Source organism: Gopherus flavomarginatus, chromosome 11 (genome assembly GCF_025201925.1).
Source record: "Gopherus flavomarginatus isolate rGopFla2 chromosome 11, rGopFla2.mat.asm, whole genome shotgun sequence".
NCBI classification, from domain to species: Eukaryota; Metazoa; Chordata; order Testudines; family Testudinidae; genus Gopherus; species Gopherus flavomarginatus.
The window spans coordinates 13,492,776-13,514,330 of NC_066627.1; the positions used below are offsets into that span (position 1 = coordinate 13,492,776).

The 21,555-nt window shown below is 51.3% G+C and overlaps 1 protein-coding gene across 1 annotated transcript; it reads left to right on the forward strand.

Moving 5' to 3' along the window:
* The first annotated feature begins 12,747 nt into the window (after positions 1-12,747).
* LOC127031115 (tetratricopeptide repeat protein 5-like) lies at positions 12,748-21,072 on the forward strand. The gene is made up of 10 exons (XM_050917879.1): positions 12,748-12,856; positions 15,737-15,869; positions 16,281-16,492; positions 16,792-16,942; positions 17,342-17,433; positions 17,542-17,598; positions 18,008-18,154; positions 18,249-18,463; positions 18,861-19,005; positions 19,829-21,072. The coding sequence occupies exons 1-10, from the start codon at positions 12,806-12,808 to the stop codon at positions 19,946-19,948; spliced, it is 1,323 nt and encodes a 440-aa protein (XP_050773836.1). The 5' UTR covers positions 12,748-12,805; the 3' UTR covers positions 19,949-21,072.
* Positions 21,073-21,555: the final 483 nt, after the last annotated feature.

The window sequence follows — 21,555 nt, forward strand, 5'->3', positions numbered from 1 at the left end:
GGCGACAGCCGACTCAGTGATCGGTGTTCCATGCGGCGGCCATCTGTATGGTGCTGTGAGGTCACTGAATGAGACCCGGACCTCGAGCGGGACCACGTTCCAGCAGTCAACCATGACCTCGAGTGGGTGCGGATCCAAGAGCGGGGCTGCGAGACCAGTGCCACAAGTCTAACCGGTGCCGTGAGTCAGACCGATATCTGGGGTGGTGCTAGGACTCGGAATGACGCTGGGACTCCAAGCGGCATGGAGACGCTGGTCTAGGAGCCGAGAGCCTGAACATCGCTGGCTTGCCCTTGGAATGTACCGGAACTCAGGCCAATGCTGGGGCCGTAGGTACCGAGGCTGTCATTTCAATGAGCCCTCTAGTGGCCTCAAAGGTATCTGGAGTGGAGGACAGGACCGCCGGCAGCCTTTTTTGTGCCATAGGCAGTGGAAAGTCCCACCCCCAAAATACCGCCAACAACCGCGGCAGCCAGATGTTTGGCCACTGCGGTCACTGCCCCTCAAATGTCAGCGCCCTAGGCGAGGCGGTCGCCTAATGGGTTGCGCTGGCCCTGGTAGAGGGCAATGTAATCTCCTCCACTTGAACGGCACCCTGTGCTGGGCTGGCATGTTGCTTGGCCGGGGCTGGAACAACTGCTTTGACCCTAACTGGGGGTCCTCACCTTAGTGATGCTGCTAACTCCTCCTCCCAATGTTATAGCTTCCCTACATTGGTGGACAAGTCTAGAAAACCTCTGCACAGGGGGTTTATTCCAGCAACGATCACCAATGCTCATGCTCACCAAGGACGCCTCCCTAATCGGTTGGGGAGTGCAACTCGGGGTACACAGTGCACAATGCCGGTGTTCTGCATCAGAGATGCACCTACACATAAATCTTTTAGACCTCAGATCAGTGAAGCGAGCATGCCTTCACTTTCTTCCCCTCATAAAGAACAAATCTATTCAGATCATAACAGACAACATAGCATGTGTGTACTACATCAACAAACAAGGGCAGCTCTTCTCCCTCTGGGGCTCCCCGTCAATAGACCCCTTTGCCACAACTCAGAATAGAAAATGTTGCTTGTTTTGCTCCAGAGCAGGACTCTGGACTGCATCTCTAGGAGACACTTTTCTCATCCCGTGGAACAACCCTCTCCTGTATGCCTTCCCACCAATACCTCTCTTACACAGGTTCTTTGGAAGATCATAGACGACAAGGCCCGGGTCATCCTTATTGCCCCGGCTTGGCCAAGACAGACTTGGTATCCTTACCTACTCAGCATGTCCTCCTGTCACCCGTGGGCTCTCCCCAACAGGCCAGATCTCCTTCCCCAGGCCAACAGACGGGTTTTTCACCCCCAGCTCCAAAGCTCCACCTGACAGCCTGGTTCCTTCATGGTTCCAAACCCGTGAACTAGCCTGTTCCAAGCAAGTCCGATACGTCCTCCTGCACAGTAGAAAAGACTCCACTCGTAAAACCTACCTGCAGAAGTGGAAGCGTTTTGCCCTCTAGTGCTCACATAATCACTTAACGCTTAATACGGTGACCATCCCGAGCATTCTAGACTACCCCCTGAAACTAAAACAGGGCGGACTTTCGTTCAGCTCCATCAAAGTGCACTTGGCGGTGCTTACCACCTTCCATAACCTGTTAGAAGGTTATTCACTCTTTACCCAGCCCACCATAAAACAATTTCTCATGGGCCTGCAAACCTCTACCCTGAAATTTACCCAGCGGTGGCTAAATGGAATCTTAACCTCGTTCTTCACACTCTCATGAAACCTCCATTTGAGCCTTTGACTATGTCCTCTCTTCTCCATATGACTATGAAGGTAGCTTTCTTAGTTGCAATAACATCAGCAAGGAGAGAAGGTGAAATAAGTGCCCTGATGGCCCATCCTCCCTACACAATCCTCTCCAAAGACAAAGTCACTCCGAGACCACATCTTAAATTTGTCCCTAAGGTGGCATCCACCTTCCACCTTAACCAACCTATATACTTACCTACTTTCTATCTCAAACCTCACAAGACTCCGCATGAGGCAACCCTGCATTCTCTCAATGTCAGGCGAGCAATCGCTGTTTACTTAGATAGGACCAAGCCATTTCGTAAATCTCCACAACTCTTTGTCTTCATCACCGAAAGATCGAAAGGTACGGCTATCTTTAAACAATGTCTGTTCAAATGGATCTCTGACTACATCAGATCCTCTTACCATATTCAAAATATTCAACTATCCAAAGGCATTAGAACTCATTCCACTCAAGCTATGTCGACATCCGTTGCCTTCCTACATAACATACCCATTTCTGACATCTGTAAAGCGGCTACATGGTCCTCTGAACACACGTTTGCCAAACACTATGCTATCACGCAAGATACCACGGCAGACAGCATAGTAGGCCATACAGTACTCTACACAGTACTCACTGTCGCATCTCCAAAGTTCCACTGACCATAGTGGGAACTGCTACACATTCACCTAGAGTGGAGCACCCACAGGGACAGCACTCGAAGATGAAGGGGAAGTTACTCACTTTGCAGTAACTGAAGTGCTTTGAGATGTGTGTCCCTGTGGGTGCTCCACTCCCAACCCTCCTCCCCTCCACTTTGGAGTACTCGCATACTCGCTCCATTGCAGAGAAGGAAATGTAGGGGGTGCAGGACACAGGCACTTAGGAATATTCCAACGAGATGGGAGATACCAACTGAGCGCCTACGTCCCGACCAGGCACTCCTACCGAAAATCTCCGATCAGTGGCACCGGGACGCATCGACACATAGAGTGGAGCACCCACAGGGACACACATCTTGAAGAACTTCAGTTACTGCAAGGTGAGTAACTTCCCCTTACCACCTGCAAAGGTACCAGAACAGTTGGGGCCAAGTAGGCGGGCTGGCGAGCAGGGAGGCACTGCAAGGGGACCGCGGCACAGAGCTGGCAGTGGGAAGCAGCAAGCAGCCATGCCCCCATATTGCTTCCCCGAGCGCATGCCCGTGACGGAGCCTCCTTTGCCACCAGGCTGCCTCCTCCAGTGGCAGCAGCATCAGCAGTGGCAGCAGCAACAGAGGTGGTGATGGGCAGCAAGAGCACACTCAGAGCAGTGTGAGCTGCACCACTCCTCCCTCTCCCACTGCTGCTCCTGCCCTACCGCTCCCTGAGCAGTAATCCCCCAGCTCCTGCCTTGCACAGGTGAGTGGCCAGAGTAGGGCACGTCCCCCCAACTCCGCACACCAGCAAGCCCTTGTGCAGCACCCAGCAGAAGGAGGTTCCTGCTCAGCCCCATTGGGAGGATCCCTGCTCCCAAAGGCGGAGGGGCTCCACTGGCCCCCTGGTGGGAGGAGAGGGCTGCAAGTAGCGTTTCACTTCGCTGCCAATCCCCTCCCATCTCCCGCACACATAGCCCGGAGCCGCCGTGTCCCCAGCCAGCCCCTTCAACTGCTGTTCTGAGCCTCACTTCCCTTCTGGGGCATGCACCCTGCCCCCTCCCCGCAGGACCTAGATGCAGCTCCCCTCCCAGGAGAAACACAGAGACCACAATCCACCCCTGCCCTTAGATCCGAACACCCTGGAATTACTATGTGCTGCATCCTCTCCTTTGGGGGGTGTGTGTGTGTGTGTGTGTGTGTGTGTGTGTGTGTGTGTGTGTGTGTGTGTGTGTGTGTGTGTGTGTGTGTGTGTGTGTGTGTCATTGTGTCAGTATTAGAGCTTATTCAAAGGTCTGTAACTTTTTTAGGAACCTTTTTTTGGTGTGGGGGGGAGCACGCTGGAGGTGCTCTACCTCAGTAGAGTCAGTATCTCTCCTCCCTAAATTGTTCCCTCTGTGATGTGTATTAAAGAGGGTCCTAAATACCCACTGCCTTTTTCGAGTTATTACAGGGCTTGCCTAGTTGAGCTGTGGAACTTTTTCTCTGTACAACACAGAGGTCTCTGCAGAGAGGAATGTTTCAGCTGATCTAAATGTGATTTGGTGAAGGTAAGGCGAGGGTGCTGTCTCTTTGGACAGAGGAGAGGGCAAGAATTAACTTTTCAGCCAAAATGAAAATGCAGCAGGCAAAAGTCCATGTTTTGCTTTCATTGTACAGAGGAAAGAGGGAGAATCATAGCAGGTTTCTGTGGCTGAAATGCATTTTCTGTTTTTATATTTCATGCTGATGCACAGTACCTTGTGTAGTAACTATCAGTATCCCAACTGTTCTCTGTTGAAGGGTTATTATGGCAGCAGTCTGTTCCCTCTTCTTTTCTATAGCATCTCTGGTTCGGTGCAGTGTTAGGGATATAGGTAATGGTACCTATTGCAGTGGTAATGAGCAACTCCTTGATGCTTCCCAAAGCACTCTGACAAATATGAATATAAGTATTGCAGCAAATTTTCAAACATCCCCTTTTCCTCAGAACATATGATAAAGGGTAAGATTGAAAGAGGGGGTAGGGAAACATGCAATTTTCTGCAATAATTCCTGCTTTCGGGTTTAGGTGTTTTTGTTTTGATTGGAGGGGAGAGGAATGAGGATGGGGAGAGCCTTGGGGAGGGGGCCAGAGCCTCAGGGAGAGGGGGCAGAGCAGGAATGTCCTGTTTTCAGACGTTGGAAAGTTGGCAACCCTAGGTGGGCAGCGCAGGCTGGGTAGGGTCACACCTGCCAGTATTTCAAGTGGCTAAAGTTGGATGGGTGCTGCCTCCAGGGGAAAGGAGGCCTGGGGATGTGGGGGGGGACTAGGTGTTGCCTGGAGGTGGAAGGCCCCTGAGGGGTCAGATGCTGCCCCCAGAGTGGGGGGAGTGGCGAGGGGAGTTGCAGAGCAAGCCTGTTCCATACTCACCCTACAGTGGCAACTTCTGTCCTGTGGGGCTGGCTGGGCTAGGTTCCCCGCTCCAGGTGTAGTGCTATGGCGCCTGGTGTACGGAGTCACAGCGACGTCTGTGTTTGGCCTGGCTGTGTCCCCACTCCCGCCTCAACGGGGCCAGGCTAAATATGAGCATCGCTTCTGTGACACTACACCCCATATTCATCATGGGGGGACGATTATGATGATTATGACATAATTATGATGCAATTTGTACAAGATGAATCATGTGATGTCATTGGAAAAGTTATGATTTGCTGAATATGATTATCCTGTTTGTATGCACGTATCATTTGTGTGTGTAAAGTTATGACTATTGACTATGTATCTGTATTTCAAATGTAGTTACACCTGGGGAGTGAAGAACACTCGGGAAGATGTTTCCAATCTAAGTAGCTGATTGGGAAGGGCCCATTCAGGGTAATTGGCCATTAGGAAAATCAACAGGCCTTAGGAGAAGCTTATTTCTCACCTGGTGAGCCTCCTGGGAACGCTCCAGACAGCCCATAAGTAATGGCTGCTATGACTCTGCAAGGGTATGTGACCAGGGCACATGACTCTGACCTCCATTTTGGATACCTGTATTTTTCCACAAACTGGTCTGAGACCCAAGTTTGAAACAAATGGTTTCTGCTACATGGAGAAGCTATATAAGGCAGGGAGTGATCTCATCTATTGTTCTTCACTCCCCCACAACTCAGCACCTGAGAGAAGCTCTGGAAGAAAAGGACTTGGAATGGGGGTGGGGAGCCCAAGCTGCAAAGCAAGTGCAGCTTGTGCCTTGACAACCTGCAAGTCTGCTTGTATCATCAGTCAGGGTGAGAACTAGCTAATTCATATCCAGGCTTTCTAGTATCTTAGGCTCAGTTTGGATTTTTGTTTATATACTAAGTAATCTGCTTTGATCTGTTTGTTATCCCTTATAATCACTTAAAATCTATCTTTTTGTAGTTAATAAACTTGTTTTATGTTTTAACCTAAACCAGTGTGCCTTTAAGTGAAGTGTCTGGGGAAAAATCTCAGCTCGGTTAACACAAGTCTGTTGCACATTCCTCTCCAGGTAATAAATTTATACTGGTTAAATTTCAGCCAGAGAAGTGTAGTATAGCTCTGGGGTCCTAGGCTGGGAAACTGGGGGTATCTTGGCTGTAGCCTCTCTATTGCTGTTGGTTCATGCAGTGTTTGGTCAGACTGCATGTAACTGCAGCTGGGTGTATCCCTGCCTGTACAAGTGCTGGTGAGAGTGTAAGTCTGGGAGTGGTCTACAGCTTATCACAGCAGCACAGTGTGAGAGGGAGCCCAGGCTGGTGTGTCAGAGGGCTCAGTGGAACCCCAGTTCCAGGTGGCACCCCAGGGGGAACCCATCACAGCTTCAACCCATGTACCAGGAGTCAGGGTGTTGGTGTCACCAGGTATAAATCTAGGTAACTCGGGAAAGTGGTAGATCACAAGTATCAATGAAGCCCTCCTGTTGTAGGACTTAGTGAACCATTGTTCCTCCATGTTCAACACTTTGTGTAACCTAGTGTAACCTAATGTACTAATAATTGCAAAAATGTAATGTTAGCAGTTAGTTTTTGGTTGTAACAGCCAGTTCTCTGCTGTAATATACTGAAGCTAGGCTGAAGCAAATTTCAAGGCCACTTTTAGATACAGCATACATGTCTCTGCAGCAGAAAGGGGGAGAGGGAGGGGGAAAACAAAGAAATGTGTGAGAAGAGAATGCTGCAGCTGGACAGAAGAGGGAGGGGAAACGTGGGATTGCTAGTCAGTGAGAAAAGTTCTTATGGATATAAAGGAACAGACTGCTTGTTTTAGACGTGCTTGATTTGAGTCATTCTCCCTGCACCGCTTTGAGACCTCAAATAAACTTGGTTTGCTTCTCCACCCTTGTGTGTTTATTGGCGCGGCACACCAGGCGACGGACCCCCCCGCTGTCCCTTGGCCTCAGGCAGTTATCTGCCGGCAACAAGAGCACAACGCCTAGAGCAGGGAACAAAGCCCAGCCAGCCCCACAGGACAGGAGCTGCTTCAACCGGGACATAGCAGTGGGGGTCAAAGAATCAAAGCAGACTACTAGAGGTCTGGAGGGCTGCCACCTCTGAGATGCAAAAACATGGGACAGCTGCGATTATTGGTGTCACTCTGGCATAACCCTAGGTAACTCGGGAGGGTGGTAGACCACAAGTGTCAATGAAGCCCTCCTGTTGTAGTCCTCAATGAACCAATGTTCCTCCATGTTAAACACTTTGTGTAACCTGGTGTAACCTAATGTACTAATAGCTGCAAAAATGTAGTGTTAGCAGTTAGTTTTCGGTTGTAACAGCCAGTTCTCTGTTGTAATACATTGAAGCTAGGCTAAAGCCCGCTCAAGGCCGTTTTAAGATACTGTATACATGTCTCAGCAGCGGAGAGGGGGGAGGAAGGGGGAAGACAAAAGATTGAATGAGAAAAGATACTGCAGCTGGATGGGAAAGGAGGGGGGAGTGAGAAATCAGCTAGTCAGCACGAAAAAGTTTTGTAGTAAACAACTGGGATATAAAAGGAAGAAACTGCTTGTTTTAGGGGGGCAGGATTTGAGATTTTCTCCTTTGCACCTTATTTGAGCTCAAATAAACTTGGTTTGCTTCTCCACCCTGGTGTGTTTATTGGCGCGGCACACCAGGCGACAGACCCCCCTGCTGTTGCTTGGCCTCAGGCAGTTATCTGCCGGCAACAGTTCTTGGCGCCCAGCGTGGGGCATTGAGGCTAAAATTAGCCTTGCCTGGATCCCTTCTGGTGGTCAACGGATTGCGGCGACGACCGACGCCCAGCGCGCACTGGTGACTTCACTGGGGGCCTCGGCGGAGACGCGGTGTGAGCAACCCCAGAGGGCACAAAGGTGCAACGTGCTCGAGTAGTGGAGAAGCAGTGTGGGTGACAGTAAGGAACCGGTCCCTTGGATAAGGTAGGAACAGTCCAGTAGTGTGGACTTAGGCCCGAGGCTGGGAACGCCCAGTCGTTGTAATTCCCATTAGATGATAGAGCGTCATATAATGGATCAAGGGCATGGTATGGGGCGCCAGGTACGGTGTACACCCTTAGAATGCATTCTAGTGAATTGGAAGGTGTTTGGCTAGGATCCAATGACTAAGAATAAACTGAAAAAGTTCTGTACAGTAGACTGGCCTCAATATCAACTAGAGGACCAGAAAAGGTAGCCACCGGAAGGATCACTTAATTATAACACGATCCTCCAATTACTCCTGTTTTGTCAGCGAACGGGTAGTTTCTGAAGCTGTTTGTATGGAGAGCTCTTGTAAAAATCCCCCACCGTAGCTCCTGTTCTTCCCCTGTCTGGCAGAGTGCAAGGATTCAAAAGCAGATTAGGGATAGTGCAGGGACAAAGGAGGGACCTGTCTAGAAAGGGGAGACCCTATGTCCTAGTGCATTCTCTCCCTGTTGTAGCTAAAAAGCAAGATCAGATGCAGAATGGTACTGGGGGCCAGTGTGAGTGACTGTTACCGGAAGAAGCCCAGAGTACCCTGTGAAGCAAAAGCTCATGACCAGGACTACTCTAATGCAAGCCCGGTAACTAGTGGATCTTTAGGAGATCCGACCCATGGTGGGCTGACTCGGCCTGGCATCATCCGGTGAGGAAGCTGCCTGGGTCTAGGAGTGTGAGTACCCATCTTCCCTCCCCCTTTCGTTTCCGTGTGGGCTACTGACAGTCTGATCATCTCACTGGAAGCAATCAGAGTAAGCGGCGCCATCTCCCAGATACTAGCCAATGCTCTTTGCTGAAGGGACGGTTCAGCAAGAAAAGCAGGATCGGGCCCAGGCGGGCAGGCAACAGACAGAGAGGTTGGAAAACTTTAAGGGTGTAGTGGAAGGAAGGAGTCAGTAAGTGTAAGCATGGGGATTTCAAATACCCAGGACTTACTTGGAATGGTGAGTTAAGTTGATAAAAGTGGCTGTTGGGAGACAAGCTAGTGATTTAAGGGAGAGTGAGAAGTTAACTCTGTAGTTGCTGGAGAGAACAGCAATTGAACTTTGTAAAAATGCTAAAGAAGAAAAGTTCTTGGTGTCTGTGAAATGTTTGTAAATAAATTCAGGCAAAGAAATTATTGGATTGCAATCATTTAATTTGGCTATGAACAATTTAGTTAAATTAGCTGAAGAATGTATACAGTGCTATGTAATTGAAAATCTGGGCTGCCTATGAAACAAATACAAGAAACTATGGGGTAATTCCTCTGTTTTGCCTGAAGTCAACAAGGGTATTTGTATATTTTAAGCGATGATTGTCTGCCCAGAAAGGGTAGACCTCTGTTTTTTTGTCTTTCAGATAATCAGAGAAAACTGATGCCAGCTGAACAGCATTCAACATACCATGCATTTACTGGCACAATAGGAATTATGTTTTGTGTTCTATGTTCTGTCTTGCAGTGTTTGTCTTGTGGCCGGAATTTTTGTGTTTAATATTTTTATAAAATAGTCTAGTTTAAAATCAAACAAAAAGGTTAAATTAAAATGCAGATACTTGTTTTGTTCAACTTGGAATACAAAGTGTTTGAATACATCAGGAGAATGTGATATACTAAGGTCTAATGCATTTCCTTAAGAAAAAGAAATTTCATTGGCCAAACTGTTAATTGCAAAAATTGTTGTTAAAATTTGCATACCAACGGTCTTTGAAAGCAAAGACATGAAAAGTTAACCCACTCCCCATATTGTACATGGGATCCTTCTGGCTACTTTGGATTTCTAGCCAGAGGGCTGGGGATGGTGGGAAGCTATTGGACTAGAGGTTGTATTAAGTGAACTCCTCAAAGTGGGTGTGCTTGTCCTGGCTTGTTGCTCCAAAGTTCTGTAATAAGGTTATTTTAGTGGAAAGGTATATGTGGCATACATTAAATAATAAGACTATTGTACTATATAATGGCAATGTTTATGTGTTCGTTGTTGGAAAAACGTGTATAAGTGAAAAGTGGAAGTTTTCCTTTGTAGGTTAAAAGAAGCCAAGAAAGGAAGAAGGACAAGCAACAGAATGAGTTAACTGGAAAAAAAGAATTAGCTAGCAAGGTCAGGCTATAGATAAGACACTAACTCCATTCAAGGACACTGCTCACAGTTAAGACTTGGCTAACAGCTAGGAAAAGGAGGGCTTGAATTTGCCCACGCAGCTATAAGGGTTGCAAAACACTGCCAGGCACTAATGAAATGTTAGGTTTCTTTTCTCACAGGTAAAGAAGCGCTACCCAAAGATCCTAGCAGCCCTGCCACTCCTTGGAATCAAGAAACTAGATTGATGTAAAGGTCCACCAACGAAAGTCTGCTCTGGCTCCACCCTGGAAATGGAAAGGCCCTTATTAAGTCCCGGTGACTACCAACATCGCTGTAAAATGTCAAAGACTGACTGCTTGGATCCAAGATTCTCACTGCAAAAAGACCCCTCCACATCAGGAAAATTCTCCTACTGATGATTAGCCTATTTCACCTTCTAGCTCCACTGTGCCTTCTGGACAGTAGGGAAAAAGTACAAGGTGAAGTGCTAGTAACCTCTCCCTTGTCCACTGACAGATCTACTGTGCCTTTGAATTTTTCTAGAAGAATCAAAACCATTACAGGGTGATGTACTGGTAACCTCTCCCCTACAGGATGCTGCACCATGGCTGATCTGGGAAAGAAGAAGGAACACTCGCTCCACTGAAATTGCCAAAGTCCGGGAATTCCTGACTAGAAAGGACATTAAGAACTGACCCTGGTGAAGAAACAAAGAATTATACACTGGTGGGAGGACATTTGTGGGACCCATGTTTGGGAATGTGGTATTAATTGGATTTTGGGGTTTATTCTACAGGCTGCGCCCTGTGTTTTGGATAAATCCTTCAGCATATATAGCTCTCTCTAACTGGATTTTAAATAACAAGTACCCAAAGAGTTTGTTCTGCTACTAGAAATTTTACCCGTATTGAAACCATTCCAGTGACTAATAATGTATGCTATTAATGGGAATGCCTTTTGACAGTACCTGAGAACAGTTAAATAACAGGTGTATTATAGTACTACACCAAGAAAAAATGGTATTGAATATAACTGAGGCTGGGAAGGCATTGCAGTGGGATCTAGTATGTTTAAGAATTCGGGATTTCCTGAATGACCAGCTGATTCGGAGTAATCTTGAGTACCAGACTTGGCCCACTGCCCTTACAGATGCATCAGGAATACCATCTGATCTGTGATCATGGAGACATATGTGGACACTTCCTGGGTGGAAGTGTGGCTTCCCAGGGCGGGGTGTGCGCCCTTATAGGGGATGAATACTGTACGTATGTCCCAGAAAGTGCACAGGATATTAACAAGCACATCCTGTCAGCCAAACAGGCTTTTGAACAGTGGAAGGCCTAGGAAAGGAAACCTACTATTTCTGATTCCCTCTAGGGCTGGTTACTCAATCTGGGAGAACTAGGGGAAGGTATTGTTCACCTCCTGCTCACTGGTGTGGTGTTGTGTATTGTTACTCTTCTCTTGCTTGCTTGCAAGCACTCCAGCTCCCTAGAGCTTAATCACATGTTATCCTTTAAATGTGAGAACACTCAGCCAAAAGTTTGTTGAGTATTCTCAAAGGAGGGAGTTGTTGGTGTCACTCTGGCATAACCCTACGTAACTCAGGAGGGTGGTAGATCACACATGTCAAGGAAGCCCTCCTGTTGTAGGCCTCAAAGAACCAATGTTCCTCCATGTTAAACACTTTGTGTAACCTAGTGTAACCTTATGTACTAATAGCTGCAAAAATGTAGTGTTAGCAGTTAGTTTTCGGTTGTAACAGCCAGTTCTCTGTTGTAATACACTGAAGCTAGGCTAAAGCCCGCTCAAGGCCATTTTAAAATACTGTATGCATGTCTCAGCAGCGGAGAGGGGGGAGGAAGGGAGAAGACAAAAGATTGAATGAGAAGAGATACTGCAGCTGGATGGGAAAGGAGGGGGGAGTGAGAAATCAACTAGTCAGCATGAAAAAGTTTTGTAGTAAACAACTGGGATATAAAAGGAAGAAACTGCTTGTTTTAGGGGGGCAGGATTTGAGATTTTCTCCCTTTGCACCTTATTTGAGCTCAAATAAACTTGGTTTGCTTCTCCACCCTGGTGTGTTTATTGGCACAGCACACCAGGCGACGGACCCCCCGTTGCTTGGCCTCAGGCAGTTATCTGCTGGCAACACGATGGTCCTGAGCCCATCACACTGGCCAGCTGATAGCTCCCAGACCGACTTCCCAGGACAGATATGATGGGACAATCCTGGAGAAACACAGACATTGGCAACTCTAGCAGGGTATGGAATTAAAAAGGGATCCCAGGAGTGGGCAATGTGGGGACCCCAGGCTAGGTTGCAGAGAGCTGGTAAATGGAGGGAGGTGTGGGGACCAATGCCAGCAGAGAGAGAGAGAGAGAGAGAGAGTGTGTGTGTGTGCGTGCGTGCGCAGGAGGAAGAAATGCAGAGGCTGTGTAGGATGTTGCAATACAGGAGCTGTGGGGGAGGCAGCAATCAGGGCTGTGTGTGTGTGCAGAGCAATGCAGGGGCTGTGGGGGTGCAGTGCAGGAGCTGTGTGTGTGTGCAGAGCAATGCAGGGGGTGTAATGCAGTAGCTGTGAGTGTGCAGAGCAATGCAGGAGCTGTGTGTGCGCAGAGCAATGCAGGGGCTGTGGGGGTGCAGTGCAGGAGCTGTGTGTGCGCAGAGCAATGCAGGGGGTGTAGTGCAGTAGCTGTGAGTGTGCAGAGCAATGCAGAGGCTGTGGGGGTGCAGAGCAATGCAGCCGCTGTGAAGGGAGGTGTTGCAAGGGAGGGGCTGCGTGCGGGGTGGGGGGGCGAGCGCTGAGTGCCGCATTCCCCCGCCCGCCCCGCAGAGGTCCCTGCTCTCCCCGCAGCCCGGCCAGGCTCGCCCTGCAGCGCGCTCAGCCGAGGCGGAGGGAGGGGCGGAGCGGAGCTCGGCGAACATGGCTGCGGAGGGAGAAGGAGGAAGCCGCCAGGCCGTGCAAACCCTGCAGGTACCGGCGGGGCTGCTGCGGCTGCGGCCGGGGGGGCGAACTCTGCGTCTGCGTCAGCCGGCTGTGAGCGAGAGCGACACACACACACACACACACACAAAGCAGTGCACTGATACACTGACCCCCCGATACACACACACACACACACACACAGAGCAATGCACTGATACACTGACCCCCGATACACACACACACACACATAGAGCATTGCACAGCTACACCGGCCCCCTGGTATACTCACACACACACACAGAGCAATGCACTGATACACCGACCCCCCGACACATACACACACACACACACACACACAGCAGTGAACAGACACACCGACCCCCCGATACACACACACACAAAGCAGTGCACAGATACACTGACCCCCCCGATACACACACATACACACAGACACACCGACCCCCCGATACACACACACACAGAGCAATGCACTGATACACTAACCCCCCAGTACACACACACACACAGAACAATGCACAGATATACCGCCCCCCCGATACACACACACAGCATTGCACAGACACACTGACCCCCCTGATACACACACACACCCCCCCGATACACACAGACCAATACATAGATACACCGACCCTCCCGACACACACACACACACACAGAGCAATGCACAGACACACCGATACACATCCCCCCGATACACACACACAGACCAATACACAGAAACACCGACCCCTCCGAGACACACACACATACCAATGCACAGACACACTGATACACCCCCCTGATACACACAGACCAATACATAGATACACCGACCCCCCGATACACACACACACACAGCAATGCACAGACACACCGATACACATCCCCTCCGATACACACACAAAGACCAATACACAGATACACCGACCCCCCGATACACACACACACACACACACACACACACACAGAACATTGCACAGATATACCGACCCCTTCGATACACACGCACACAGAGCAATGCACAGACACATCGATACACACACACACACACAGCAATGCACAGATACACCAACTGCCTGGGCATAGGTACTTAGGGCTACATAGATAAATGCACACACATACAGACACACACAAAGCAGTGCACACATGCACACCAATTCATACACACACACGAGAAAAGCACAGATACACACCAATGCCTGCACACACAGTGGTACATACACTGATCCCTGTGTGTACACGCATTCTCTCTTATCCCTGCACACACACCAGTGCACACTGATCCCTGCACGCACACAATGTATCCACACAATGATACACACACACACACACTAATCACTGTGCATCCACACCAATACTCACACTGATCCGTGCACAAACACACAGAGAGATGCGCACACACACATAGCCTCGCCCTATATCTCCTTTACACTGCCCTCTGCCTTTGCAATTCCTGTGTCTGAATTAACCTCTCCCTTTTGCCATATGTTTTTCCCTGCACCCTCTCTCTGAGGATCTGGGTGGGTTTAGCCATTTTCCTTTTGCTGTTTAAAGCCCCCAGCCCAAGATGTGTGCAAATAACAGGCATGTAATGGGAAACAGCCTGTAAAATGCGCTGGGATGTAACATTTGTACACTGCCTTGATTAACTGTGCACTGGGTTTGTAATTAAAATCATTAGCAGAGGGAGGAGGGAGGGGTCTGACTGTCTTGGGGTCACTGAGATTTGGGGCATTAAGAGGCTGGCTGGGGCACTAGACTTGGGTCCCATTTCCATTTCCACTTCCACCGTTGAGCTTGGGGAAGTCATTTCCCCTCTGTGCCTCACTTTCCCTGCCTACAAAATGGGGATAATGGTCATTCCTTTGCCTGTTTAGACAGGGGAGCTTTTTGGAGCAGGATCTGTCTCCCACCGTGTGCAGTGCCCAGCACAATAGGGGGTCTCTGTCGGGGTCTGTGCAGTGCCTGGCACAATGGGGCCCTGGTCTCGGTCGGGATCTCTGCAGAGTCGGGCACAATGAGGGCCCTGATCTCGGTTGGGGTCTGTGTAGCACCCAGCACAATGGGGCCCTGATCTCAGTCGGGGTCTGTGCAGCACCCAGCACAACGTGTGCTCTGACATTGGACAAGTGCTACCATAAAATGGATTATTAATAATAACAATGGTGAAAGCCATGAGAGACTGCAGAGTGCGAGGCCTGTACATCAGCTGGTAGGGCTCATATCTACAGATTGATCCTCTGGGCACTTTGAATGACACCTAGGTGTGATCACGGCCTCACTGGTTACCACACAGACCCCTAATAAGATTGGGGTTCTGTTGTGCCAAGTGTTGCCCAGACCCACTGAAGTGAGGGACCCTTGTGCTGGGTGCTGCACAGACCCACAGTGAGACAGTGCCTCCCTGAAGAGCTTGTCATCTAAAATGGATGAGATCAGAACTGCATATTGGATTGGGAAGCCCAGTTCCCATTAATTAGCGTTTTGGGACTGGGATGCTGTTCTGTTCTGTGCTTGTACAGCATCTAGCGCAGAGGAGCCCTGGGCCATGACAGGGGCTCCTAGGCACTATGGTAAAACATCTAATGGGAACTGATTTCCAAATTCCTCAGCCAGCTTTGAAAATCCCAACCTAGGCAGGAAACTGAGAGATTCAGTTACATGGATTTGCAAATGAGCCTAATTGGCTTTCAGTTGCATTTGAGGGCTTCATTCCTTTAAAATCCCTAGCCTAGTGACTTACCCAAGGTTACTGGTATAGTCTCTGGTAAAGCTGGGCTTTGAACCCTGGTTTCGTGAGTGTTAGGCTAGTGCCTTAACCACCAGGCTACGTGCCCCCTTAGGCAGCTGTGGCTGCTAGGGTGTAGTTTACCGATGTGATCGTTCCCACCCCTGCCCCTCTCACCCGCCTGTCCCCCATCCTCACAGGAATTGGTCGATGGCCTGTACTATTTCCGGGATCACTACTTTGAAAGCCACAGCGTGGAGGATGCTGGGAGAAAGCAGCAGGATGTGCTGGAGGAAATGGAGAAAACGCTACAGCAGATGGGCGAGATAGATGGTAACTGGGTATAAGAGGGAAATGCACCCCCTGCCCTAAAGGGGAAAACCTCACATCCCATTCCCCACCCCCATGAGCTAGCCAGACCTAGGGCCCCCTGGGGCTGGATTGGATCTGGAGCCCCTTAGAGGGGAAAATCCCCATGCCCCATTCCTCACCCCCTGAGCCAACTAGTCCCCCGCCCTGGGGCTGGATTGGAGCGGGTGACCCTAGAGGGGTAAGGACCAGTGTCCCATTTCTCACCTCCTGAGCCATTCAGCCCCCTGCCGCGGGACTGGAGGCGAGCTGATGTCCCCAAGAGGGGAAGGGCCCCTGCCCCATTCCTCACCCCCTGACCCAGCCAGCCCACTGCCCTGAGGTGGGGATTTGTGCCACAGGCTATGCCCTCCCTTTGCGTCTCTGTCTCTCCAGATTGTTCCCAAGGCCGGGCTTGGGCGCTGATGCTGAAGGGGAAGGCTCTGAACGTTACACCCGACTACAAGCCCCAGGCTGAGGAGCTGTTGGCCAAGGCTGTGAAACTGGACCCGGAGCTGGTGGAAGCCTGGAACCAGCTGGGCGAGGCCTACTGGAAAAAGGGCGATATCACAGCAGCCTACACCTGCTTCTCTGGGGCCCTGGGGCATGTGAGTCCCACCCCCAGGCATCCCGGTGGGCTGGTTTGGCCGATCCTAGGGGTTAGAGAAGGGAGAGACCCAGTTGTCCAATGGGGGGCTGGGTAGCTGGAGCCAAGGGGGCTGACCTGGTGGAGGGGCGGGGGGCTGATTCCAGGAAGGGGAGCCAGGGCTGGCTGGGCCGAGGGGCCAGTTCAGGAGAGGGGAGGGAAGGGGAGCTAGGGCTGGTCAATTTGAAGGCAGAGAGGGCATGGGTGGGGAGGCGGGAGGCCGGGCTGAGGTGCTGACCCTGGCTCCATGTCTGTCCCCAGCAGAAGAACAAGGTCTCGCTGCAGAATCTGTCCATGGTGCTGCGGCAGCTGCGAGCCGAGAGCACAGAGCAGCACACCCAGAACGTCATGGACAGTGTCCGTCAGGCCAAGCTGGCTGTCCAGATGGACGTGCAGGATGGCCGGTCGTGGTGTGAGTGACAGCCCCTTTCTCTCCTCCAGGCACTGCTCCTGCTCACTCCTTGCTTCAAGGGACACTGGGACCCCACATGGCACCAGCTGGGAGGGGCTCAGGCTTCTCAGTGTGCTCTCCAACTTCCTGCCCGTCACCTGACTTGGGGTAGAATAGTATACCCCAGCGATATCCCTGCAGTCAACCCTCCATTCTCAGCTGTAGCCATCCATTCCCCTCAGCTATATCCCTCCACCCATCCATCCTCAGCTATAGCCGTCCCTCCACCCATCCTCAGCTGGAGTCATCCATCAGTCCTCTATTCTCAGCTATATGCCTCCAACCAGCCAGCTGTTTATCTTCTTTGACGTCCTCTGTCCATTTGTTCTCTATGCTATCCTTTGTGTCTCTCTGCCGCAGACATCCTGGGAAATGCCTACCTCTCGCTGTTCTTCAACACAGGCCAGAACCCCAGTATCTCCCAGCAGGCCCTAAGTGCGTATGCCCAGGCGGTAGGTACTGCCCTGTCTTCTACTTGTTGCAAGGGAGCCATGTGCTGCAGGGAGCAGGGCAGAACGCTCAATGGGGACGCTCTGATAATGATTTCCTCTCCATCCTAGGAAAAGGTGGATCCTACAGCATCCTGTAACCCAGACCTGCACCTCAACAGAGCTACGGTGAGAAGGTGGGAGGGAGGGGAGTGGAAGGTGTAACCAAAAGGAGTCAAGGTCTCAGAGGGGCACTTTCCCCTGGGAGGCAGTGCCAGCATCAGTTCCCCAGTGTGGTTTTAGGGGCTCTGTGTCCCTGAGTCTGCTGCCCCCTGCTGGAAGGCATGAGCTCTGTACTTTCTGGTCTAACCATTAGACCCCACTCCCCTCCCAAAGCCAGGAATTAAACCCATGAGTCCCGATTCCCTGCATGTGCTGCTCTAACCTAGTGGGCTTCCCCTTATCTCCCTCACACCTTGAGCCAGGAATGGAAACCAGGAGTCCTGGTTCCCAGCCTCCTCACTCTAACGCACTAGAGTCCTTGTGCCAAGCCCCACTGCTGTAACCCTCGCACTATGCTGTGTTTCTCTTGAGTCAGCTGCATAAATACGAGGAGAATTATACGGAGGCCCTGGAGGGGTTTTCCCGTGCGACAACCCTTGACCCAGCCTGGCCCGAACCCCAGAAGCGCCAGCAGCAGCTTCTGGATTTCCTGGAGCGACTCACCAGCCTCCTGGAGAACAAGGTAGAGCATCTCTCCTCCTCCCTGCTCTCCCCTGCCTGGCTTACAGGGAGACATGTCTCAGTCAGTGACCCTGCCCTCCTTCCTCCCCCTGCAGGGCAAAGTGAAGGTTAAGAAGCTGCAGAGCATGTTGGGAAGCCTGCGCCCATCCCACCTGGGCCCCTGTGGGGATGGGCGGTACCAGGGGTCCTCAGGCCATAAGGTGGCACTGGAGCATCGGCTCCTGAGCGCCTTACAGCCGGGTGTGAACACTGGGGCTGTAGTGCTGGGCAGGGTGGTCTTCAGCCTCACCACGGACGAGAAGGTGCCCTTGTGAGTACCACCTGTCCATCCATCCATCTGTAGTGCTTTTTGTTGATGTTGCCTATCCTCCTGCTGTCCATCTGTCAGTCCTGAGCTATGTTGATCCATCCATCTTGCTACCCATCTGTCAGTCCTGAGCCCTGTTCGTCCTGCTGTCCATCTGTCAGTCCTGAGCTCTGTCCATCCTTCTGTCCATCTGTCAGTCCTGAGCTCTGTCCATCCTTCTGTCAGTCCTGAGCTCCATTCACCCACCCATCTTCCTCAGTGCTGTACACCCATCCAACCATTCTCATAGCCATCCATGTGGCCTTCCATCCATCCATCTATGCATCCTCAGCACCATCCGTCTGTCCCCTCACCTCCTGTCCCATCACCTTACTCACACTCTTGCCTGGTTTTCTGGCAGCACGTTCGGCCTGGTTGACTCCAAGGGCCCCTGTTTTGCTGTCACTGTCTATAACATGGTCCAGAGCTGGGGTGTGCTCATCGGCGACTCAGTGGCCATCCCTGAGCCGCACCTCCGGCATCACCACGTCCAGCACGAGGGCAAGGTGAGTGTGGCCCGGTCCTCCCTGCCCCAGGCTTAGTGCTGGAGGGATTCCTAGGCCTGGCCCTGCGGGAGGAGGGATATGGGAATTCACCAGAAATAGGTTGATACAGAACTGTAGCCCTTCTTCAGTTTAAGGGTTAATCCCCACCCTTTCCTCATGCCCCTCCCTCCACCTGTTTCTTCCCACCCCCACTGCGATGGCTGGAGGCATGAATGAACTCCACACTTCCTGTCTGCTAAGTACATCACTTCCTATGTGAACTGTTAGACCTCAGTTACAGGGCCACGGATGCCAGAGTGATGGGGCCTTTCTCACAGCATGGTGGGGGCGATGTGTCTTTCTCATCCCCCTTTATATGAGGTAGAGGAAATGCCTTTAAATTGGGGGAGGCGGGTTGCAATTCCCTACCCCAATATTCACCCCTATGTCCAGGGAAGCAGAAGCCCACTAGTTGCCCAGCAGGGAAAAAGTTAATTTTGACTCTGTTGCTGGGAGATTGGGCACCTACTCCCTCACTAGAGCACATCTCAGTCTTCTGCAGGAAGGTGGGAGAACAACACACTGGCTCTTCAGGTTTTTTACAGCTGCCTATGGGATTTGGGCTCCTGAGACCTGTTAAATTTGGGCAACCAGATCCCGTAGGCAGGTTTGGAACCCTCAGCACATGAAATGAAAATCACCATCAGTAGGAGTTAACAGTGGAATTTGCCCAGCCTCATAGATGGGTGGGGAAATTTCAATCCATGATGTGCAAACATCCATCATAGGATTCCAGAGCTAACCGCCCTTCTGACTGACTTCTCTGTCTCCACGGTACCCCCAGAGCTTCTCCTTCCCCGGGATCCGTGTGGAGACCCCACTCCTGCTGGTGGTGAATGGCAAGACGCAGGGACCTGGCACCCAGGCGGCAGCTAGAGTGGCATACCGAGTGCAGAGCGAATGATGCTCTGGGGAGAGAATGTGCAAAGATAGCTTCTTGCCCTCCCTGCTACTGGAGGGGTCAGACTTGTCCTGCTGTTTGCTACCCTCTGGTGGATCCCATGAATATAATGGCTTAGAGAGGCTTGTGGGGCCGACAGGGGATTTACAACTGGGTATTGGGGCAAAGGATGGGGACTGAGAATGGGGTGATTTCCCCCCCCCCCCCGCACGCACACACACAAAGAGGAACAGAGGTCCCTCTTTTCCCATCCTCTCTCCACTCAACATGGCCATCTCTCCCATGGCAATGAGCTCTACCCAAGCTCTGCTCCTGGTACCCCAAAAAACCACTCCAATGGGCTGATCCCAGGTGTGAAGAAATTGCACTGGGACTAGGAGACCCCTACCAAGCCCACCAATGCCTCCTTCATCAGCACCTGTGCTCTGCCCTTTCTCCTCCTCTCCTTTTCCACACTCCCCCTTCCTGTCTCCTTCCCATGGGCTGGAATCACTGGCCCTGATCCCCCTCGGTTTGTCTGGCTTATGACGTAGGGACAGTCAAAGATGATTAAAGGGTGTTGTAGGTGCCTAGTCCCTGTGGGTTTGGGGGTCGGACTTTTTTAGGGCCCTTTCACAGCAGGTCTGGCCCGAGGCCCTGCTCTGTGTGTGTACAGAACGGGTCTGGCCTGGGGGGCCCTGCTCTGTGTGTGTGTGTACAGAGCGAGTCTGGCCCGGGGGCCCTGCTCTGTGTGTGTACAGAGCGAGTCTGGCCCGGGGCCCGGCTCTGTGTGTGTACAGAGCGAGTCTGGCCCGGGGGCCCGGCTCTGTGTGTGTACAGAGCGAGTCTGGCCCGGGGGCCCGGCTCTGTGTGTGTACAGAGCGGGTCTGGCCCAGGGGCCCGGCTCTGTGTGTGTACAGAGCGGGTCTGGCCCAGGGGCCCGGCTCTGTGTGTGTACAGAGCGGGTCTGGCCCAGGGGCCCGGCTCTGTGTGTGTACAGAGCGGGTCTGGCCCGGGAGCCCGGCTCTGTGTGTGTACAGAGTGGTGGTATATTTATTATGGAAGGTTTGTTTTGTTTTATAATTTTATACGTTTAAAGGTTTGTGTTTTTAATTTTGTAATGAATAAAATCTGTTATCGAAGAGGTTCATGGTCGGTGAGTCGTGTCAGTGCATTCATCCTCCTACACAACCACCTGTCTGTCTGTTTCTTTAACTACTGTTCGATATCCCCAATGTTTCGATTATTTCTCTCGGGAAGGCAAATGGAGATGCAGCCCTGATTAGCTCTGACTCTGAGCAGCTGGTCAGGCTCCCAGGACTATGGCAGCCCCATAGTGCAGAAGGAAAACTACTCAGCTAGAAGAGGTGACTCGGGCAGATGCACAGACAGTTTGCACAGCTAGTAGACATTAGCGGCTGGATCATCAGTCGACTCAGGCTCCTGAAGCTCAGGCTGCGGGGCTGTTTCACTGCTGTGTAGATGTCAGGGCCTTAGGACCCTGTGAGATTGGAGGGTCCCAGCTATCTAGTTGCTGTGTAGACATACCCTTATATCCTCCAAATCCCTGTCAGCCACTGCCTAATCTGGTGGGTCCCTAAACTGCGGTCAGTGGGCCTGCGCCAGTCCCC

Excerpts from the sequence above, each read along its gene's own strand:
- LOC127031115 (XM_050917879.1), top strand. The coding sequence starts at position 12,806 with ATGGCTGCGGAGGGAGAAGGAGGAAGCCGCCAGGCCGTGCAAACCCTG. Across the intron at positions 15,870-16,280 it reads GCAGATGGGCGAGATAGATG|ATTGTTCCCAAGGCCGGGCT; the intron begins GTAACTGGGTAT and ends CTGTCTCTCCAG. Across the intron at positions 17,434-17,541 it reads TAAGTGCGTATGCCCAGGCG|GAAAAGGTGGATCCTACAGC; the intron begins GTAGGTACTGCC and ends TCTCCATCCTAG.